Source organism: Physeter macrocephalus, chromosome 20, assembly GCF_002837175.3.
Source record: "Physeter macrocephalus isolate SW-GA chromosome 20, ASM283717v5, whole genome shotgun sequence".
Lineage (NCBI taxonomy): Eukaryota > Metazoa > Chordata > Mammalia > Artiodactyla > Physeteridae > Physeter > Physeter macrocephalus.
The window spans coordinates 36,002,602-36,026,220 of NC_041233.1; the positions used below are offsets into that span (position 1 = coordinate 36,002,602).

Below are 23,619 nucleotides of genomic sequence, written 5' to 3' on the forward strand. Positions count from 1 at the left end.
CCCAGCGCTCAGCTGAGAGTGGGCTGTGCTGAGCCTGCAACCCTGGCCCGGGGGAGCAAAGACTGTCCACAAAGCCCTGTAAGCTGCAGGTGAGTGGCAGAGAGGAAGGCAGAGGATGCTGTCGGAACAGACAGCAGGGCAGGGGATTGGGTCTCATCTGGATCCCCGTGTTGGGAGGCTGCTCTGAGGAAGCGATGTTTCTCTGGGCCCTGATGAATGGTTGCAGTTAGCCCAGGAACAGGGCTGCAGGTCAGGTAGCAGACAGGCAAAATGGAGGTAAGGGATGCCCATGGTGCGGTGCTCATGTCCAGGTCGGGTGTGTGTGCCCGGGGCTAATTACCCATTAGAATGAGGGAGGGACACGTGGGAGGGTGTGGCCTATTCAGGATGAGAACGGCTGCAGAGTCATCAGGGAAAGTAACGGGTACTACACAGGAGCCTTGCAGGCCGTGGAAAGGGTTTCTGCTTCGCCTGAGCACACTGAGGCAGTATGGACGGCGCACAAAGGAAAATGGCATGATCTGACCCAGATTCTGGAAGCCTGCAGCTGTGTGGAGCCAGTTGGGGGGCCGGAGACCAGGCAAGTGAGGAGGAGGGGACATGGGGCTGCAGACAGACAGGGAAGAGATGGAAATGGCGGCAGGATGCGGGTGTGAGCGACAGAGATGTCTCTCAGTGCAGGGAGTTGGAGGCCAAGAGGTCCTGCGTCATCCTGTAGATGTTGAAGTTCCCGGGGATAACAGTGGGCTTTGGGCTGTGGGGCAGTGTCAGCCAGGTGCCAGAGTCTGCAGTGAATGAGGAGTAGAGGATGTCCATGGGGAGAAGGGTGGAGGATGGCAGAACAGAGTGGCCAGCCTCTGCCACGAGGCCCTGACAGCATGTGGGGCCCTTACACTTGGGCACGCTGGGCTCTGGCAGAGGGGCTGGGGCCGGCCCGCTGGCACAGACCCGGCTGCCCCAGCCATGAGTCTGCTGTTCATCACAGGAAGCTGCACATTTGGTGGGAAGCCTGTGGGTGGGACAAGGCCATGCTGAGGGCTTAGGGCAGGGTCCCCCCAACCCCCCTAGTACTCTGCCATCTCTCTAGGTTCTCAAGCAATATCTCCAGTCTCCAGGAAGGGGAAAAATAGCTCTCACCATTGACAATGTGATAGAAAGGGCCACATAACGGGCATGAAATCAACTAAGAAGTGAAACAAAAGTCTCCATCATGCTTGTTCCATGACTCTGCTAACACTGACCTTTTAAAACTGATTTTTAAACTGGGCTAGTAGACAAACATAAGCTCCGAACACTGGAACAGTTTACCACATCACACCAGCTTCCTGCCATCCTGTCCTCAACAAGGCACCTGGGCACCCAATGCCTGAAGCTACAGGACAGGAAGGCCCCTGGGGGGTGAGGGTGGGACTGTAGGCAATGCCCATTAGCCCCCTGTGCCTTCTGCCCCCTGGCCCCCAGGATTAGACTGCTGCTGATTTAGGCCCAGTCCATCTCTGAGACAGTCCCCAGCCCTGCCCCACCCAGGGCAGGGCCCCCGCCCCTGGCATCCTTCCCCTTTATGTCCTTCTCCCGGCATGATGAGCACCTCCTGTGGCTGGCCATCTGCTCGCTGAGCCAGAGTTTGCTTCCTTGGGACGCCTACCACCCATGGGTAGCAGAGAAATAAGGAATGAAAATTCTGGATTTCCAGTTACAAGGAATTGTATCTTTGGGTTGAAAACCCCTTGTCATCTTTAGCCTCATGAGCTGCAGTGCTGGGCATCCTGATGTCCCCTGGAGCCCCAGAATCTCCACAAGGATCTTAAGCATGGGGCTGCAACACATACTTTCTCAGCTCTTCACCTGTCAAAGGTGAGGATGAGTGGCCAAGGCCCTTCCTGATCTTGCAGCAAGTGGGTCCTGACCCAGCATTGCCTCAAACTGCTGGGAACTCATGGTGCGGAGCTGTCTCTGAGGGGCCCCCACTGTGTATGTGAGTGCAGGGAGCTATGTACACAGTCATGTTCTGTCTTCACACAGCTGGGGGCACTACGGAGGTGAGGGTGACCTGCCTGGGGTCATCCAACTTGTCCATCACAATGGAGTTGAGCAGGACCTGTGGCCTTTTTGTCTCCAAAGCTTGTAGGAGTCTTTTCCCAGGACCCCCCTCTTCCTCAGAACCCACTACTTGAAAGGAGGTGCTCCTGATAAATGGCTATTATGGGCCGAGTTGCGCCCTCCCCAAATTCACCTGTTGAAGCCCTAACCCCCAGGACCTCAGAATGTGACTGGAGATATGGTCTTTACAGAGGTAATTAAGTGAGGTCATATGGGTGGGCCTAATCCAACATGACTAGTGTCCTTATAAGAAGAGGAGATTAAGACACAGACACAGAGGAAAGACCATGTGAAGACAGGGAGAAGACAACTGTCTACAGGCCAAGGAGAGAGGACTCAGAAGAAATCAACCCTGCAGACACCTTGATCTCAGACTTCTAGCCTGTAGAATTGTAATAATAGATTTCTGTTGTTTAAGCCACTCAGTCTGTGGTACTTAGCTTGGGTACAGCCCAAGCAAATGAATACAGTGGCTTTGCTGTTAACTGAACCCACACTGTACCACCCCCTGTTTCCTGTACCTAAGGGTCTCCCCTCTCCACCTCCAATGCCAAGTCAAGCCTTGTTCTCCCAGCCGTCACAAGCCCAGTCTGTAGACTGGAGGCAGCAGGCAGGTGTGGGACCTTCATAGAAGGGGTAGGAGTTGGGGGCAGGGAAGAGCAGACATGACGGGCTCTTGCTTGCCTACATGGCCCAGCTTCCTAGGGCATCAGGAGGACAAAGTAGGTGGGAGAAATGAGTAGGAATGAAGGATGTAGGGTGACAAGGGCAACTCATGGAGAGACAGATGGGTCAGGCTCCTTAACATGCTGAAAATACGTTGGAGGTGCCTGCTCAGCCCACTGTCAGACTCTCAAAACTGCCCCCAGGCCCCATGCTGGGCCTGACAGCAGCCATGTTTGTACATGACCCTGGTGGCTGGACCAGGCATGGACATCTTTCCCCCAGCGATGGGGCACTGGGGAGCAGCCAGACAACCTGAGCGGAGGACCAGCAACCAGGAACTGTGCACAGGAAGGCAGAGATGCGGGAGAAAGAGCAGATGCACGGAGAGGGGCAGGGACAGAGGCCAGTGACGACATGGTTCAGAGAGCAGGAGATCCTGCAAGAGAAGGCCAAGCATGGAGCCCATGGAGTTGGCAACATCTGGTCCCATCAGGGCCTGGCTGCCTATCCACCCACACATGGGTCAGGACCCACAGCCACTCCAGCCCTGTCCTTCTGGCATTGGCTGTGGACCCTGCCTCTGCACAGCTTGGAAGCAGGTCAGGCTGGGCTCTCCTGTGTGGAGACTTCAAAGGGCAGGCAGGATTTCTTAAACTTTTCCATGAAAATCCCCGGTAGATGGAGAACATGAGTCAACTGGGCCACATTTTGACATGGTCTAGGAAATGTGTGCAAATTGTGTGGTTCACCTGAAAGATTCATGGTTTAAAAATGGGCTTGTTCATATTTACGAACGTAGTTTCTGTATGCTCCGAGAGCTCCTCCGTCTCCAGCGCTGGGCCAAAGTCCTGCACACAGAAGGCCCCCAATCAGTAGTCCTTGTGGCTGCCCCTGAGTCACCCAGGGCCCGGCCTGCATGGGCCCTGCAGTCCTGGTGGCTCTGGTGAGGCTGGGTCCCCAGTCCTGCTCACCACCCAGCCACCTCCCTGGGGTCCAGTGACGGGCAGTCCCCGTCTGACCCCAGACCTCTGTCTCCTGCCCTCTCCACTCTACTCCCTCACTCAGAGACACAAAGCATTGCCCCTCAGGAGCTTCAGTCTTGACACAAGATGGAAAAGAGGTTGACTTCGGGGCACTCGTTTCCCACTGCAGTCAGGCAATACCAAGGGCCCGGCTGCCTGCTAGGAATGTGGAAAGGAAAGCAGAATGAAAGCATGACACAGAGTGGACATGTGTGCAGATTGCCCAGCACAGCGCAACTGGGAGCCCCGGGCAGTGCTTGAGAAACGGAGTTCCCTTCTGCCACCCCAACCTCCCCTGCATCCTAGGCACACTCGGGGTCCTGATGCACAGACAAGAGGGTGGGAGGACTGCTGTTAAGGCCACAGCTTTGCCAGGTTCCCAAGTTCCCTCGCGGGGGTGCGTGTGCACGGCTTCTACTTGTGTGCTTGTGGAGGAGGCCTGTGGCTGACCCTGCGGGGGTCTGAGGGAGGTTCCCGGCTTCCAGAAGCTCAAGCCTTTGGCCCAGGCTTGGAGGTCCATCTGAGTCTACAGACGCTGCTTTACACGACACCAAGAGGCACTCAGAAAATGTACGTTTTTGTTGCCCTAGTCTAAAATAAGGAAGAAGGGCTTCCCTGGTGGCGCAGTGGTTGGGAGTCTGCCTGCCGATGCAGGGGACACGGGTTCGTGCCCCGGTCCGGGAAGATCCCACATGCCGCGGAGTGGCTGGGCCCGTGGGCCATCGCCGCTGGGCCTGCGCATCTGGAGCCTGTGCTCCGCAGTGGGAGAGGCCACAACAGTGAGAGGCCCGCGTACCGCAAAAAAAAAAAAAAAAAAAAAAAATAAAACAGTGAGAGGCCCGCGTCCCGAAAAAAAAAAAAAAAAAAAAAAAATAAGGAAGAAGCACTGCCCAGTATATTCCTCTGTGTACAGGTCTCAGCTTGGGGCAGCTCAGATGTGAGACCTGTTACCTAAAACTATCCTGCTCCATGCCAGGACTCAGACAGAAGGGGGATCTGGGACAAAAGGCCGCCCTACAAGTCAGGTATCAGCTGAGGGCTGTGCCCCCTTTCCTCTTTACTAGGGTGAGGAGCCCCTGGTTAATGCCAAACCAGAGGGATTGGATGAGCTAGAAGGAAGGAAGGCAGGCGGACAGAGGGGCCCAGGGGGAGACTGCCGAGGAAACTCCCTTTACCTGCTGTCTCCTGTTACAGTCCACCACAGAAAGGGAGGCCGGGGTCAGTGGGTGTGGGTGCCGAGCTGTGGGCTTGTGTCCCTCCCAGATCTCCCCTGACCTGATGAAAGTGATGACTGCCTCCCTCCTCAGTTCAGGGGTCAGGAAGGAGGGATGGGCTAAAAATGAGAAGGCTCTCAACATCCATTAATAAACAGACATGTGGATTTCAGCCAGGGTCACATTAGGCTCGTTATTAAATCACAGATTTCTCCATTTAGGGTCACAGAGTCTCAGAGATGGGCATGTACTATTTTACAGGTATACACAGACACGTAGATATAATGTAGGAGCACAGAACCAGTTTCAGAGAAGTGTCCCTGACCCTCTCAGGCCTGGACAATGCTTTCACCAGTTACAAACAATCTAAAATATTCCACTTCTAAGGAAGAGATAAAATCTCTCTATAGGATTTCACATTATTTAAACCCCCTTTCTGCCTAAAAAAAAAGTTTCACACACTTTCCTTGGTATCGTGAGTACATTTTCTTTTTTTGAACATAGGGAAAGTTATGGTCATCACTATCCATCCACTTCAATCAGTTCAGATGAAAAACCCAAACCTGACATATTTTTACCTCTAGTTGTCTTAGAGAAATTCAACCGAGAGGCATAAATATAACATTCAAGCAGATGGGAGTGAGGGCGGAAAGTAGTTCAACTTACCATCAATACGGATTAGGGACAACTGGTTATTGTCGGATTAGGGACAACTGGTTATTGTCCCCAGGCCCCCAACCCCGGGGGACCCCTCCTTGAGTGCTCCCGTGGGCTGTATGCATGGCTCTGGAGTATCATACAGACCCCCTGGGTGGTGGGGAGGACACGGCATGCTAAAACATCTCTGTCGGGAGCACGGTTTCTCCTATGGCGGCAGATGGCAAATAGGGGAGGTGGAACTTTATGGAAATGGAGAGACTCCTCTAAAATTCCCCTGGGCCTAGGGACCGGTTGGTTTACCTGGAAAGAGAAGATGCATTTCTGGAAGATGCACTTCCAGCTGGTGAACTGTAGAGGGCCTCGTCTCTTTCTGAGACACGTTCGCAATGGAGGTAGCCAAAAAATGGAAACCAGGAGCACGGAGTGAAGGAGGTGAGAAATTCAAGTACTTCTCTCTGCGTCAGATTAGGGAAGGAGACACAGGATAGTATTCATGTTTCAAAGACGTTTTGGGCTTTGTTCAAAGAGCAGAATTTGACTACAACCCCATGCGTCCCAGCCCTTGGTGACAGATGAAGACCAGGCTTTGGGGAGTGGGACTCATCATGTCTACGTCCACAGGATGCCGGGGTGCTTTGTCCTGGCAGGAGCAGTATAGATACGTCTCACCAGGTAACAAACTCTGATCAGCAACGAATTCCAACGCCTTTTGACTGTAAACCAAGTCTCAGCATATACGTCTAATTCAGCAAACAAAGGGCTCTTAACAATCTTGGGTTCTTGGTGCTTTAGAGGTTGGGCTGGGGGGCTGGAGTGACAACGTGGCTCCGCAGCGTGGCCGGGCAGAGGGAGAGATGAGCGGCTGCATCCTGGAGGGAAGCCTGGAGCACACGGGCGGGGGGTATTGGCACTGTGAGCAGCAGCTCTTGACGGAGAAGCACTCCCGGCTGGGTTGAAGGCAGACCTTAGGGCTGCAGTGCAATTGCCCACAGTGGGGCTTCGTTAGGGCGAAGTTGAGGCACTTCCCCTGCAGGGGACAGAAGAGAGAGAAGGTCACTAGAAGCCACTGGAATTGGGAGCGGAAGGTTGCGGTTTCCTTGGCCTCTGGGGCCTGCCGAGCTCCTTTTCTGTCTCAAGCCCACCCTTCTCCTGCTGCCCAGAGTTCCCTGATCCCCCTGCTGGGTCTGTCTGGGCCTGTTGGTCCCTACAGGGTGCTCCACGTGGTGTGCAGACTTCAGGCTTCCGTGAGCCTGCCATTCACGTGTGCAGTATTACCTTGAGTGCCTGTGAGTGACAAAGGCCACTGAACGCTGCCTCTGCTCCTCCTGAGGCTGTCATTTTCATCGCCCTAGGTTTTAAAATCCTTAGTAACCCTTTAGAATGATCATGGTTTTCCCTGGTAATGTAGCCACATTAGGAAAAGAGAACACCTAACCCCCCTTGAATTTGAAAGAATGTTCTTCACGAATCTTCGACACCTGAGCCTGACCTTGTCCTCTTCCATACCCACAGGGATGTCTGATCCGATGAAACTTTCAGGAAATACATCCTGCTTTGGGACCTGCACCCCTTGGTGCAGAGCAGAACCAGACCCAGAGATGGGAAGGGATTTCTCACTCTGACTTTCCCCGGCATGACAAGCCTGAGATAGTTTGGTAAATGTCACTTTCTAGCAACTTTCTATGTAAAATCACCTTAGGCTTCAATAAGTTAATATTTTCTCTTTTACAGATAAACATTTTTACTCTTCCTGATTACAAAAGTAGTACCTGCCCATTATAGAGAACCTAAGCAACACAGGAAAATATTCACGAGGAAATACATCCTTCTTTTCCAACCACCCACAATAACCACTATGAAGAGGATCCTGAACTCTCGGCAGACAGCAACTTCTTCGATCATTTATCAGCAATTCCCCTTTTCTGATCTCCACCCCCAGCTGGCCGTTCTCCCTTCCAGACGCACAGCCCAGGCTTGCCCTCTCCTGCCACCTTCCTGCGGGTCCTGTGTCATCCAGGCTCACCTCCCCTGCCTCCTACTCTGCAGGCCTCTTCAGCCTCTAGGTCCCCAGGCCCAGCCTCGGGGCCCACTCTGCCCGAACCCTGTGCTGAGCCACGAGTGTCTCTGGCTGCCCATCCATGCTCTGCACACACTGCCTGTCCAGGCCCTCAGCTCCCTTCCTAGGCCGACTCAAGTGTCTCCTCTCCCCTGGTCACCTGGCCCTTCCCCTCCTCCCCTCCCCCACCAATCCAGGCCTCACGGAATCAACTTCCTCTGGCTTCCTCTTCCTCAACTCACACCTTCAGCTGTGCTTCCTCACTGTCTGGGAATCCAGCCCCAGTGACAAGCCTGACCCACCAGGCCACCCAGCCGCCGGCTCCTGGCCCATTGCCAACACTGCCCGCACGCACCCAAAGTGTCCCTGTGTCTCAGCTGCACCCTCCGTGCTCCTCTGCTCCAGGGTTGTCCTCCCTGCCTCTCCGTTTCCCATATCCAGACTACCCATCCTCTGAGGCCGCCTCTGCCCTCCCGCAAGCCAGTCTGGGAGTGCCTGGGCCACAGAGCCCCCAGGGCACTGGAGCTGGTTCCCTCTTCTCTCAAGCCCACCAGCAGGGTCTCCCTCACTGGCAGGACCTTCACCCTTCCTGTCCTAGGACTGCACCCCAAATTCCTTAACTACTCTTAACAGTTCATTTACTCAGGTGAATTTTAGAATCATTTTGATCAAATTCCCTAAAAATATTCATTACAATTTTCACTAAAGCAGCATTAAGCCCTTGAATTCTTTTGGGAAAAGCTGACATTGTGGTCTAGGTTTTTGTATTTTCAAGTCTTCTTTTGTAGCGAAGAGTAAAGTTTTGTGGTTTCTTTTTATTACAGGTCAGCACACATTGTCACACCTGTGCGTGGGTAAGTTCTTTTATTGCTACTGTGAATAGACTGGGATCTTCTATTTTTATTTCTAAGCTCCTTTATTTCTGCTTATTTACTCCAGACCGTGAACAGACCGTTCTAGACCTAGTGTCTACCATCTGCTGTGGGACCCCTTTGATTTCCTCAAAGCACGACAGCAGGGCACCTGTGCTGAGGCCTGGCTCCTCTCCCTGAGCCTCAGCCCGTCACCGGGAGCTGCAGAGGGGACGTGTATGTGGGCTGAGGGAGAGGAGCGAGTGGCTCCAGGTGGTGGTGGAGGCCCCTGGGTAGTGGCAGAGCCCCTGAGTCTGTTGTGTGATCATAAGGGGGTGAGGGAGGTGACTAGGGGCTGAGGGGGGTCTCCCTCCCCTCTGGTTTTCCATTAATGAAGAGATCTAAGCCAGTGACCAATTACTTCTTACATCAACTCAGCGACTCCACAGTGAAGGGATGTTTAAGAGATTGGCAAATGGTTGATTGAACCTTAATCTCCAGTGCTTTGGAGCTTTGGTTCCATTTCTGGATTTCCTGCTTATTACAGAGGGAAGTGTGTGCGCACGTGTACGTGTGAGCGTGTTTGTAGCGTGAATGTGTGTGAGAGAGTCTGTGTGTGTGTGAGGAGTAGGGGGTGAGGGTTGTCGAGCATGGAGGAGCAGGCTGCCATCACTGTCCCAAAGTTATGATCTGGGACTTTCACAAAGGTCACTGTCTTGAAGGACATCTGTCAACTTGGGACTTCCTGGAGGGCTCAAGTCCTGCCCCAGCTTTATCACACACGCCTTGGTGCTCCCTCTGTGGGTGGGGTCAAAAGATAGGAACTCAGGAGCTCCTTGGCCATGAATGCATCATATGGTCTCTCTGCAGCTCTGATTGTTACCCAGGACAATTGTTTCCAGTAAATATTTATGTGTTCATATTTAGAGGAGGTCTGCAAGCAACACAGTGTGAAAATAAGAAATTAACATTCAAAATTGTTTGCACATCTAACACACTGCACAGAGGCAGGAATTACTTTCCAGTTGTTTCCCTATCACCGTGATAGCAGGTTACAGGAGCCGTAGCCTGGACTTGGAAGTGAGACTCCCTGGGCTCTGTTCACAGCCCTGCTGTACCCCTCCAGAACCCTGTCACATTGAGCCCATCATGAAACATCAGAACCTCGGTTTCGTCAGCTTCAAAATGCAGAGGAGTGATCACCTGGCAGGACAGAGAGGCAGCCAAGCGCGGGGTCTGGGCCCTGGGCTGTTGGTACTGGCCTTACTGCTTCATGGCTATGCGGCTGGGCAGGTGACTCAACTGCGCAGGGGTCAGCTTCCTCCCCCGAGGAGTGCTGGGAGGATGAAAAGAGTGAGCCTGTGTAAAGTACTCAGTGTCTGGCGATCCCTACTCTGTATAAACGGCCGCTGTTGGGAGAATGAATGAGATCCTTGTGTAAAGGGCCTTGCATGGTGGTGGCACGCAGGTCACACTCTCTTGGAGACAGTTATATCACTGTCAGCATCACATTCAGTGAGAAGTGGAAGGTTTCCCATTTTTACCCGATTTTCCTGACGCATGTAGGAGAACTGATTTCCATGAACTGAATGGGCTGCCCTGGAAAAGGCAGGGAAGGAAGAGAATCAGGACCTTGGATCGGGGGCAGGGTTTGGCTCAAGACTAAGAAACTAAACTGAGTCTCGCTGCGTCATTTTGTATATGTGTGTAGGGAGAGATGGTCTGGAAGGGACCATTATTAGAAAACTTCCTCTGGGGATGAGAAGGCGGTGGGGCAGAGAGACACGGTCATTTCACAGAAGGTTATAGTAAACAAGAATGACTGCTTCTGCTACAAAAACACTGAGATTTTTGGTAAACTGAGCCTTTGAGAATTTTCTGCATTGTATTGTGCTGAAGTGCAGAAACATCTGGATTCACTGAAACGAGCAGCTGACTGAGGTTTTAGAAGGCAGTAGCTCCTACAAGTTCAACCCAGACTCCACTGTTCACATTCTGAGCACGTTCACATCCGCAGGCCTGACTGCAATTCCAGTCCAGGCTGAGGAGTTTGGAAACAACCTCCCTGTGGATCGGGAACTGGAAGGAGGAGAAGGAGGCTGTGCACCTGTGCTGCTGGGAAGCCCCTCTCCTGCGGCTTCTGTTTTCCAGCACAGCCTGGTGAAGAGGGTCTGGGCAAGGTTCTGTCTGAGCAGAACACCGGGTGGTCTGCAGTGAGCAGACGAAAGGCTTATGTCTGCACATTCAGGGCTGGGGTTGGGGGCCAACTCTGGTCTGCAGAGACTGTAGGTCCCAGCTGACACCCTGTCACTTAGACCAAGATTAACTTTAAGCCTGGGACCAGAGCACTGAGGGCTTCAAGAAAGGAATCAGGACTGACTCCTGCACCTACTGGAATACTGGGGTATCCACAGAAATCCTACAACACTAGGGTCTCCAGGACTAAGGTTGGGAGGGACAAGGTCAAATGGGATGGGGGCAGAGGAGTGGGAGGGTTCACATCCACCAGGCACAGTTACGGGCTCCCAGCCCCTCTCAGGACGAGCAGGGTTGATTTCAGGCAGCTCTGGCTGCTGCCACTTACTCTCTGGGTGGTCCTGGCAACTCCCCTGATGCGTCAGGCCTCAGTTTTGCCTCCAGCGAGCACACAGGTCACTGTGAGCCACAGACTGCTGGGCGGACTCGAGAGCTGGCATTGCAGGGGCCTGGCAGAGCCCTGGGCAGCTATAAGGCCCCCTAATCCATCACTCTGCCACTTGGGACCATTTCAGAGAGGTGCTCAGCGCCCCTGCCCTTACCTCGCTGGGCAGGAAGGCCATACCTGGCATCTTCCCTTTGTCCACCCTCTTGTCTCTTGCCTCTCTCTGCTTCAGCCTTCTGTCTTGCTCTGTCCCTCCTGATCCTGAGTGAGCATCTCTGGGTGGGTGTCTCCACTGTTCGGGGCATAAGGCCGGGGTGTGGCTCTTATGACTATAAAGGGGCTGGTTCTGGGAGAGGCTCCAGGAGAATCAGGTGGCAAATGGGGCTTCTGTGCAATCAAGGCTGGGACTCAGAGCTCGATTCAGACCCAGAACTGGGAGCCCAGCTGCCAAAGGAGCCCTAACACCACTGTCACCAGACAATGTCTCTGCTGGGTGTGAGCATGCCTCAGGTATGTCACCAGCAGTGTCCAGAGGCTTTCAGGCCTGTCTAGAGTTTCCAAACGCCCACCTGCCCAGCCACCAAGAGCCAGTGTTTCCCTGATTCAGTGAAGGTGGTGAGTGAAGCCCTCACTATAGGGCTGGCCCGGTCTATGCAAAGGGTCTGAGTTTGGAATGGCCAGGCAGATGATTTTCAGGCAAACCACTGCCCTCCTTGGGCCCCAGGGGCCTGAGTAGGGCAGCGTCTGGTAGTTTGGGGGTAACCATCATGAGACCATGAGTGCTGACCCCAAAGCAGGACAGAGCAGTAAGAAAGGTGGGCCCAGACTCAGAATTCAAGTCCAGCTCTGCCCCTCCCAGCCGCTGTGACCTGGGACAAGTCACTTAGTCTCTCTGTGGGTCAGTATCCGCTTGGTAAAGCTGGGATAATAGTCGTATCTACCTGTACAGTTACTGGGAGGATTAAAGCACTGAAAACACGCAAAGTTCTTAGGTTAGCACTGGCCCACAGAAAGGACTCAATAACATCGGTCATTATTATTAAACAACAAGGATGACAACTAGAACAATTTAGCTTCTCCCCACTGTCACAGGCACTGACACAAGGAGGGCATCTTTACTACCTGGTAAAACCAGTCAGTGTTGACCAGACAACATTGGGGAGGGGGTGTAACCATGTCCTCCACCACTCCTGCAGCTGAGTGAGCAGCCCAGAAGGGTCTCATGGCTGGGGTGCAGCCAGCAGTCCCACAGGGTCGGGTAGGCAGTGGGGACGGACCATGGATGGGAGTCCAATAGGCCTCTCCAGCCCTTTCTGCTTAAGATTGGAATTGCTGGGCATTGCTCTGGAGAAGGAATGTCTTGACACCCTTGAGACGAGGACGCAGGGGAAATGCACGGGCGCCGTGTTGAGAATCGTCTGGAGGCTCATGAGCTCCAGGCCTCCACGCCTTGCGCGTTCCTCTTGGCAGATGCCCGGAGAGGGCTCTCTGACCCACAGTCCCGGGGGCAACTGTCAAGGGCAAAAGCAAGACCCCAGCCCACGGGGAGCATCGCTGTGCCCTGCTTACCATGTCCCTGGGAGGACACCACATCAATGACATCTGGTTGCAGCGCTGGACAAAGTCACACAAGGTATCCAGCTTTTCCTGAAAAGCAGATGTGGTTGTGAGGAAGCTACAGGCATAGATGCTGCCTCTAGAGGGGTAGTGTCCCCTCTGACTTGAGATGGCCTGTCAGGGCTCTGTCCCCACCAATTCCCTGAGACAGCACTGTAGCCACCCTTTGGGGCCACCCACCAACATCCAGAAACTTGGGCCCATCCCAAGGGGGAAACCCTGGTGGTGATGGGAACATGAGCCCCCACACTTTTTGGCCTCCCTTGGGCCACTAGGGTCGGGAGGGCTTTGGCTTTTCTCTGGCACCAAGTGACCGTAGTCCAGTACCCATAGCTCATTTCCATGCCTTATGGGTCCAGACCTGTGCATGAACCGGCTACCCTCACCTCCTGCTCCCCAGCCTGGAGTCATCACTCCTTCCCAAGGGCCTTTCTCACCTCCATTCGTTTCACCCCGCCTCCTTGGCACCCACAAGGGACAATCACTGTGGGGCATGACATTTGACATGTCTCCTCTGGCTCCTAGGAAGAGAAAACACCGTCTGCGTCCTTGTCTGGCAGCTCCTGGGTGCAGACAAATGACATCTGTTGCCCCGGCACCTGTCAAGTACTGGCCACTCAGCAAATGTTTGTTGGAGAATCAGGGACAAATGAGCAGCACCGGCACAGTAAGAGAGTGGCTTCCATGTGAAAAACACGCCAACTCCTTTTGGTTTACAAAGATGGCTCTTTTCCAAATAACAACAAACTCTACCCTGTCCCCTTGGTTCCTGGCGGCCACCCTTGTAGGAGAAGGTGGGCGTGAGGTTGTGCCATGTGGCGGGGGCTGGCAGGGGTGCGGGCCTGTATTCACCCGACTCTGGCAGATCCAGCCTCCCCAGGTCACAGTGCAGCCAGTGTAGACGTCAGCCCGGGCAGTGACGCTGTTTCCCACCAGATCTGAGGCCCAGGTCCCCCTGCCTCGGGACACGGCACCCCCACTCTAACTACTTCTTATGGGCCCTGGGTTGGGCCCCACCCCGGGTCATCCCGGCCTCCCCACCTGACCCTTGGTCCCTGTGATCTCCTGCTCTGCGCCTCCCTCAAAGCTCAATGCCCGGTAGGAGTCCCTCCACCCTCCTCAGCTCCCCAGTCCCTAAAGGCCAACCCTGCCAACACCCTCTCCTTGACATGCGCCAGGGATGAAGACCAAGGAGATGGAGCCCAGCATACATCAGAGCCCGGGGAGGGGCACCAGGTCCCCACAACCTGAAGATCCTTTTTCTCAAAAACTCACCTGAGTCCTGGGAAGGACCATCCTACAAACAGTCCTTTGGGAATTGACAAAAAGCCCATTTATATCAGGAGGGATCATAGCTGTGATAAAGGTCCTGGATCAGGCCGTGCTAGGAGTTCAGGAATGATATTGTCTGGGTGACATTTCCTGAGCCCACTTCTTCATCTGCATCCCTTCCTGCCCTCTGTCACTCTCTTCTTTCTGCCAGCTCTCTCTGCCCAGGTAGGTGGGAGCTGGAGGGGCGGGGGAAGTCATATCCCCATACACAGCAGGGGGCCTCTCTGTGCAGGTGAGTGTGTACATCAGGCATGCTGACAACATCAGGACCAAACACACCACTTACCCTTTCTGGTTTCTGCACCGGTGGTGGCTCCTTGATGGTCTAGAATAGAAATGGTCAAAACTGAAGTGGTCAAAGTTTAGTGCCCATAAAACTCATCTCTACTGAAGCGATGCCTTCTGGGACCAGGTCTTTGCAGCATGAATTGGCTTCCCTCAACTCTCACACCCTAGCCTGGGGGTCACAGCTCCCTCTCTAATGGCTTTTTTCACCTCCATCCATCTTTTCCTTCTTACTTGGTACCTACAACAAGGGACGATCACTGTGGGGCATGGTGATAATCACAGGTTAGAAGGCATGTGGAGGGCTCCGGTTCAGCCACGCAGACAGGAGGGGACAGTGCTCAGCAGCAGTAGGGGGACAGAACATGGCCTTGTGGGGTGTCAACCTTGGGGCCCACTGTCTGTGGGTCTGCAACCAACAGGCTCCACCTCCCTGAGCCTCAGGCTCCTCAGTCATCAAAGGCGAATCGGTACCTCCGTGGAGGGTCAAGGGGGAGACAGGCAGACTAAGGACCCTGGTCCCTGGTAGAGTTTTCAGCAGCAGCCCTGACATCATATGAAGACAAGAGAACACTCCCCACACCTCTCCCCCTCTACCCTTCCCTCCCCTGCCCCTGCAGCCCTCCCTGCCTCCCAGCCCTCAGGGATGACAGTCCACCTCCCTCTCCCCAACCCCGCTTTCTCTCCTCACTTCTCGCCCTTTGCAGAAATCTGACCTGCTGGCTTCTATGCTGCTTTGCTTGTCCTTTCTCAGCTCTGCTTGTTCCTCTTCTTCACCCACCTCTGGCCTGTGTCCTTGCAAACCCAGCCGGCCAGCGCCTCTGCCTTCCCTCCCACCCGGGGCCAGTCTCTGTCCTTTATCATTATCAGGGCACCTGCCGCACCCTCTGAAGGTGACATTTATCCTCAATGCCCCACAGCTACCAATACCAGATGAGACACCAGATGGTGAGTGCCTGTGGGCAAGGGTGGCGGCTGCTTCACTTCTGCCCCTGTGTGCCCAGCACGGGGCCCTGCACATCCTGGTGACTTAGGGATGACCTGATGAAGGAATGACGGAAGGCACCAGAGATGGACAGGGATCCATGTTGTTTCCAAAGGCGCAGCTGCCCCCGGGGTTAGCATCCTCCCGGCCAGCATCCTTCTCCCTCTGGACCATCAGTGCCCTTGCAGACCCCTCTTTGTACCCCAACAGCAGAGACTCTTGGGGCCTTGGTCCACCTGGGTCCTTCAGAAGCCTGACTGCTGTGGGGCAGCCCTGGTCTCAGGAGGCCTGGGGTCCATTTTCCCCAGGGGCTGGGACAGTCCATAGGCCACCTCCCTGTGAAGGTGAAAGCACGAAGCAGGTGGCCCCCTAGAAGCCCAGGCTGTGTCTATGCCCGGGACAGGAGGACAGAGTCTGTGCCTTGTTTGCTTGTGTGTTGGCCCTGGAGCTGATGGGAACCCGCCCACAGGCAGGATCGTGGGGCAGGTATGGGCGTGGTCCCTTGGGGGCTGGCGAGGGCTGGATGCAGGCTGTGCGGGCAGGGGTCACTCACCTTCCTGCGGCACAGCCACCAGATGCACCAGAGCATCAGGAGGAACAGGAGCAGGGCTGGGATGAGGGCACAGAAGTAGAGAGGGTTGACATAGGGGATGAACTTTGGGGGTGGTGATGAGGGAGGCTCCTCGGGAGGCTGCTGGGCAGCTGGTGGAGCATTCTTGTAATCTGGTCCCCCTTCCTACAGAAAAGACACAGCAGAGTCCCGGCATGGACCAGGAGCCTGCTACTTGGATCCCATACCAGCCCACACTGTCCTCCCAGTCCCCCTTCTACTTGGTTGCCCCACCTGAGGAGACAGATTCTAGGAGGTCGGGGCTGGTACCCAGAGAGCCACTGTGGAGCCCTGGGCCACAGACCCCACCGCTGGCCCTGCTCAGAGACTCTCCCCAGAGCCCTGTCAAGGAAGCCCAGTCCTCCAAGGACTGACAACCCAGCCCTCATTGCCTGCCTTGGCTGAGAGCCCAGGGGTTTTGTGAGGACCACAAAATGCTACGACACACAGATGGGTGCGAGAGGGGCTCTGGGGCCCCAGAGAGGTGTGGATGCAAGAGCAGAGGCAGGACACCCTGCTCACCTCCAGGTTGCCTCCCTCCCCTACTTCCCCGCTCTGCCACCTTGGGCCAAGCTGACTAAGCGTGGTCACAGCTGCTCCCACCCTCCTGACCCCTGTGCCGGGGACCCCGTCTTGGAGGGCCCAGGTGTCCCAGAGGCCCTGGACCCTGTCCCCTAGTACACAGTGCCCCAGCCTCTCCCGCTCACCCCGGCTGGAATCCAGGATGGAACCTTGAGCTCCCCACCACAAGCCCGGGGCCACGGGAGGTGGCAAGGTGGGTCCAGGGTGGGCAGAGCCTCAGCACTGTGTCTGGACTCTGCTTAGGGCTCTAATTGGTCTCTTCCATGTGCCTTCAGTGACACTTGGTTCACAGAGAGAGCAAAGGTTTGCAAGGCCTGGACAGTAAGGTGTCCCCCAGGTGCTTTTTTAGTAGCACTCTCAAGGCACTACCCAAGCCTCATGGGGGTTCAGCTCCTGGAGGTAGGGCTAAGGGCTCCGAGCTACCTGTGAGGTGCTGCTCAGGGGCCTGTCTGCACAGGCTACCTGCTGGGCCTGCCTGGGGTGTTGTTCCCTTCACCTGCCTCCCCAGAGTGCAGGGTGTCAGGACAGCCTTAGATGCTAGAGCCTTACCCTGGTACTCGCACAGTTCTTGCTGCTGATGCTAACATTGTTGTTGATGAAGCTGACACCATTGTTCAGGCTAACTTCAACAAAGACCTCCCTGAAGCACAGAAGGGGCAGACAGTGACTACCAGGCCAGACAGACATAGTTCTTACACTTGGCTCAAATTGCAGCTTATAATATCTCCTCACTGTAATGACTTTGAACATCAGGCATTCAGCGCTACCAGAGGGCAGACAGCAGGGGTAAGGCAAGCTCATCCCAAAGTATTACGAGGTCAGCTTCTGCAGTGAAGGCTGACCAGGCAGTGAGGATCCCTGCATGGGGTCAGATGTTCTCGTGGCCATGACTGAAGCGACCATGGATGGCGGTATGATGTCACCATCCCGACTCCTCTGTATGTACAGAGTATGTGAATTTAGCTCCAAAAGTCTGCCTGGAGCAAAGGTATCATCCCTGGGACACGTCATCTCCTGTATCCTATGCTCCTAAGCAGAGCCTGGGCCACAGCAGATCGCTGAGCACCTCCGGGGACCACCAACCAGGGCAGGTGTGAAGGATGCCCTCAGTCCTCGTGGAGACAGACATGTGCTGCCCCAGTAGAGGTGGTTTCCTAAATTTTTTACACCTCATGGTGGCAAAAACTGCCCACTTGGCCCCTGGGCTGGGCACTTACTGATCTGGCTTCTCTATCTTTACTCCTGGGCATGTTATACAGGTATCTTTCACAGACTTGGCTTTTATATCTGAAAGACAATCACATGAGAAGATTGTCAGTGGACTTGTCTACCCACCCGCCCCTCCCCTTCTGCCTGCCCTTGGAAGCAGAGCTACCACTTCGGCAGAAGCAGCTTCTCTTCTCTGCCTTCTTCTGACACCTACTGTGCACCAGGCATTGTCAGGCCTCTGGCGTTTAGTGCGAACAAGGCAGGCAGAGGCCCTGCTCTCAAGGACCTGACATTTGTGGGACTGGAGAGGGAGACAGACAATAAAGTAACAAACAATGAACAAAATAAGCGCCGGAGTGAAAAGTGCAGTGACATCAATAAGCAAGGGACAGGACAGAGAAGGGAGGGGAAAGGACAGCTGCTTAGGAGCAGGTGACCTGCCCTGTCTTTTAGAGACTCAATTTCTCTTTAAGAGAAAGTGAAATATTTATACAGGACATGATGGGATGTCTGGGATTTGATTCACAATAATCAATGGTGAGAGTATCAGCAAAGCCAGAATGGCCAGGATTGGTAATTACTGAAAGTAGGGGAAGGCTGCTTCAAGGGCATTATAACAATTTTTGCTACTTTTGTATGTTACCGAAAATTCCCATTAAAGATAAGGTCTCTCTGAGGCGGTGTTCCTGGAGCTGAAACCGGATGAGGGGAAAGGCAGGGAAAGGTCTGGGGAAGAGGGTCCGGGCTGTGGGAGCCTGTTCCGAGGCCTGAGGCATAACTAGCTGAGCTTGTTGTGGGAAAGAGGTGAGTGAGGAGAGGGGGCGGGGCCTCGTGGGCCCTGGGAAGGGGTTTGGGCATTATTCTAAGTTCAGTGAGCCTGTCGCGTGGCTGGCCAGGTTCGGGTAAGTTTGGACACAGAGGTAGCAGGGCCTGTAGGTGGACTGGATGTGGGATGAGAGCAAAGAGGAGTCAAGGACTTCGTGCAGGTTAGTGAACAGAGCGCCTGGGTGGGTGGTGGTGACGTTTATGGACACAGGGAAGCCTGAGGGGAACAGGCTTTTATTGTTCATGCTCGTTCTGTAATTTTATGGGAGCTGGGAGGTGGCACTCCGGAGGCTAGGACAGTCTGTAACTAGTAGCTGTGGAACCTTCTCCTCTCCTGAGCCCTAACTCTTTACATCCTTGTAAAAAAAGATGTAAAAAAAGATGGGAAGGCCCAGCTGCTTTGACTGCTGGCTTTCCTACCAGCTTTCTCCCCACCCTGCTCAAACTTCCCCAGGTCCCAGACTTCCCCTCTGAAAGTTAGAATCAATGGTCCCAGAGGGCTGCAGTGGTTCTGACATCGGTGATTCGGGAGGAGCGTCCTTTCACTGGCCTTTTTCATGACATAGGCTTCCCAAGGCCCTAGGAGCTAGGTCAACACTTCCTGGGGTCTGGAACCACAGCTCTGCACCTGCTGCCCTGTGTGGACAGATGCTGTCCTGCACATTTTTGCTGTGTAGGATGAAAGCAGGTTCTCTCCTAGACTTGGACCCACAGGGCTGTGATCAGAGGTTAGGGATGAAGTTCTACAGGAGGGGCCATGCCCAGGGCCACGCCTCTAGGGACACGTTCTGAAGCATCTCCCTAAAAGTGGAGATAGTTTTAAATGTTCTTCTTTTAAATTTATTCAAAAATAGCCTTGTCGTCTGTTTAGAAATATTCTCTAATTTTTACAAGACTGGAGTCTAGGTGTCACTACCTGGACACTTAAACTTCAAAAGCACACAGATCATAATCAAACTAAAGATTTTCCTTTTACATTCCTAATCTGTTAGTGTTTTTATAGCCTCCTTTTAACTTAGGGGCATTTTTTTGGGAACTAATATGTCTCGTGAAGAAGGCTCTGCGTGACGCTCAATACTTTCCTCAATTCCACTTCAGTTTTTCTTCTATCATTCAGGAAAACTGGGGTTTACCAGCTGTATTTGAGATGTTACCGGCACTTATCTGTGGATTTGGAATCAGGGGTAACGTTTTGTTCTTTACTTTTTTGTACTTCCTGCTTTCTACTGTGTAGCATTGTCATAGTCAACAATCTCTAATAATTTTTATTGTTTTTCTCTTTTTTGCCGCAGGTCAGGGCTATTCCCTACAGAATGGTTCATTTCCATGCGGAAAGGTTTTTGGATCTAACTCAACTGTCAGATTAGCTGTGAACTTCGGACGGTGTTAGTCCTTTGTTGGGACTGAAAATGAAAACTAATCGCCGAGTATGGTTAGGGGAAAGGATCTGCATCTGAAGGATAGGATGGTTGGGATTAGTGTGAGAAAAATTCCAAAGGGGAGCAACTTACTTTCCATAGGCTGTTCACAATCCAGAACAGGGAAAGGGAGGTGACGGCAGGCACCCCACATACTAAGGGCCCAGAAAAGCATGGTTGACTGGAAAGCAGTTTCCAATATTAACGGATTAACTAAATACTTCACTTGCCACATTTAAAAAGCTTTGTCTTAAAATATGAAAACTTTACATACTAGCGACAGACAAAACGTATAGAAACCTTGATTAAAATATTTCTTCTTTATGCTTCTCTATATTTTCTAAACTGTTTTGCCATATGTTTTAATCAGAGGAAAATGTAATTAAAAAGAACCAAATCAATCCTCATCAGTGCATCAGGGCTCCTGGCGATAAACAGGCCTGTACGGCCACTTCTGGTCAGCCTTGACTACGTGCAGTGAGGCGGTCAGCAGAGGAGCCCAGGACTGTGGGATGGGCTCTCCCGTGTGAGATCCTGGTGCTGGTCCAACTCAGAGAGAAACACTGGTGATATCTAGAGTGGGAAAGCAATATAGCCATGGACCACAGGGGAACATCTGAACACATTTCCTGGAGGATAGGTTGAGTCCCACCTTCCTCAAGAACTGTCATCTCAGTGAGGTCAAAGGCCCAGACTGGGCAATCACGTCACCTATGCCTACTTTCCAGCTCTTCCTGAACCAGCTTGTGACCTTGGGCAAGCTCTTGAATTGACCCTGACTCTGGTTTCAGATCTACACAAAGGAATAACAATAGGTTTCTTTTGAGAATTAACTGGGATAGTGCATGTAAGGCACTTAGCACATTAGCAGATGTAGTAGGTGCTCAATAAACATTAGCTCTCCACATAAATGTGTTACTGAGTCCTAATCACTCCTGAGAAATTACAGCCCAAGGGAAATCTAGCTCCCTGAGGCCATCTACACACTATGTGGTGTGAGACTGTGGCAATGGCAGAGCCCTGCACATTCTATGCACCCGTGGAAGAAGGAGAGATGGCCCAGAACTGTGATGGGGCAGAGGACTCGCTCTGGGTTTACCAGATGGCCCTGGAATGAGGAGTGTCACTGAACATAATATAATCATATTAAATCAATGCATCAGGGGAGGGCTGAGAAGGAAGAGGAAGTTCAACTGTCCCCAGGTACTCTGTGGGGGAGATCAGGCCCACCTCAGCACTGAGGACACATCTGCTTCCCCAACTGTGTGCTTCCTCAGGCCTCTCACCCATCCTGGAGGGACACCTGCTGTATTTCCAAACAGTAGCTTTACATATGGAGCACTTAGTTAGTGCTCCTACCATACTGGCCCCATTTCACAGTACAGATAATAGAGGCTGAGAACAGAACACTCATTAGGTCAAGATCACACATGTAATGTGGGCCAGAGCCAGGATTCCGGGGCCCAGGCCTGGCAGTTGGCATCCTCTCTCAATCCCAGGTGACCACACGGTCCTGGGAGAGCTCAGTGCACCTGGCCCAGACTCAGGGCCCTGGGGCCATCTCCACTTCCACCAGCAGACTCGTGAGATTCAAGTCCTTATCTCTCAAGGGAAGTGAGGGCTGAGGAAAGTGTGGGGGAGTGTAGCAGTGAGGACAGACCCAGCACCCCCAACCCAGCCTTGAAAGCTGTACGTCCTGACCCAAGATGCTCTTGATGTGCTGGGGATTGATCACTTCCTGGCCTGAGATGAAGGGAGCAGTGGCCAGGCTTCCCAGCCAGGTCCCTCCTTCCATTGTCCATGCTGCCTCTATCCTCACAGTGTCCACAGTGAGTGGTGAGCAAGGGCTTCGACGGCCTAGCTGGCTTAGGGAATGCAGTGTGGCACGGGAAGCGTGTCACTTGGCGGCACCAAGGGGGTTACTTACCAAAGAACTGCTTGTCGTTGAACTTAAATCTACAAATAACTTCATCCTTCCTCTTTGCATTATTAAATCCTTTTCCAGAAATCATCAATTCACTTTCATCTGCAAGGGCAACACCCAAAGGTCCGTATTAGGAGGGGCTGAGAGCTGACAGGCCACTCCATAACTGAATTACCAGGGACTCTGATGACGAAGCATATGTGTCTGAACCGATATCTGTGTGCACACGGGGCCTAATCCGGTATCACAAAGGTACAACTGAGATGGCTGGGCCTTGAGCACTCGGGGGCTTCTCACCACTGCCCCTGACCCATCCAACTCATTAAAGGCACCCAGTCTCATATCCTCCACAGGGGCAAACCCAGCCGTAGGTTTCTGACTCTGAAGCCACGGTATTCCCTAAAAGGCACAGGCAATGCTCTCCACCAGGCCCTCTCTTACACAAATGACAGGAACCCAGATAACGCAGGCTGAAGACAGTCCTGACTCTTGTCTGAGCTGAGCACACAAGCCTGGGTGCCTGTGGGGCTTTCTGACACTAGGGGGTCTGCTCCTCCTCCCTGTGTCTCTCTCTGCCTATGGAAGGCTGGAGACCCCAGGAGCAAGGCCAGGACCTGGGTGAGGCAAGGAGGAGGCGAGGACCCTGCCCCGGAGACTCCCCCATGGAAGGTGAAATCCTGTTTCAGCTGTGGTTCTGAAGTCTGCAATGAGTGCTCTTCCCCTCCCTCTTCCTGCCCCTTTATGTGCCTCACACAACCCCCCACGCCCACCACAGAGATTCACCAAGCACCTCCTTCTGTCAGGGTTGGAGACACTGATTTGGTAAGATGCAGTTCTGGGCCATAGCCCCTCTGCAGGCTGCTGGGTCCCCACTGGTGCTTCCTGGCAAATGAAACAAATACTAGGGGATCCAGAGAAGGCAGCTAGTGTGCCTGACTTCTGGGGAGCTGGCTAGGATAAATGCAGATATTCCTGCTGCTAGCCTGAGGTCATTAGCTTCCAGCTCTGTCTCCTGGTCAAGGTCAATTAATTACTTGAGGTCAGTTAACTCTGAGGGACATGCCACAGAAATGCCAGCACAACCTTGGACCTGGCAGTCCTGATTCCTCCTGCTTCAATTCTTCATGCAGTTCCCATCAGATAAAGGCTAAGTTTGCAAATTCTCTGTTTTGAGGCAATGAGATTCTTGGGCTGTAGGCTGAAGCTGGCCTGTTAACATTTTTTTTTTTTTTTTTTTTTTGCGGTATGCGGGCCTCTCACTGTTGTGGCGTGAGCCTAGCCACTCCGCGGCATGTGGGATCCTCCTGGACCGGGGCACGAACCCGTGTCCCCTGCACTGGCAGGCGGACTCTTAACCACTGCGCCAACAGGGAAGCCCCTGTTAACATGTTTTGATAGGCTTTTGGAAGCAGAAAGCCCCCATAGAGGACCTGGCAGTCCCGGCCTCATGGTGAAGGTTGGACCCAGCCTCCTCTTCCACATAGGTGACAGGAGGGAGGGCGGCAGCCGAGGGCAGGGCTGTCTGATAGCCCAGGGCACAGCCCGTGCTGCATCCTCAGGAGCAGCGCACACTGCCCTCCGCCTGGACACCCTCCTTCCTCCTTGTGTCTCCTGCTGCCCTC

At 53.5% G+C, this 23,619-nt stretch overlaps 1 protein-coding gene across 1 annotated transcript in view; it reads right to left on the reverse strand.

Moving 5' to 3' along the window:
* Positions 1-672: 672 nt before the first annotated feature.
* The window catches only part of ANTXRL (ANTXR like), a 52,912-nt gene continuing 29,965 nt past the window's right edge, over positions 673-23,619 (reverse strand). The window contains exons 10-17 of the mRNA XM_007121305.2: positions 22,001-22,099; positions 18,474-18,522; positions 17,171-17,261; positions 15,983-16,165; positions 14,446-14,484; positions 13,265-13,348; positions 6,484-6,689; positions 673-1,009 (exon numbers count right to left, since the gene is read on the reverse strand). Of these exons, the coding sequence (XP_007121367.2) occupies positions 673-1,009; positions 6,484-6,689; positions 13,265-13,348; positions 14,446-14,484; positions 15,983-16,165; positions 17,171-17,261; positions 18,474-18,522; positions 22,001-22,099 (1,088 nt within the window). The remainder of the gene's footprint in view (positions 1,010-6,483; positions 6,690-13,264; positions 13,349-14,445; positions 14,485-15,982; positions 16,166-17,170; positions 17,262-18,473; positions 18,523-22,000; positions 22,100-23,619) is intronic.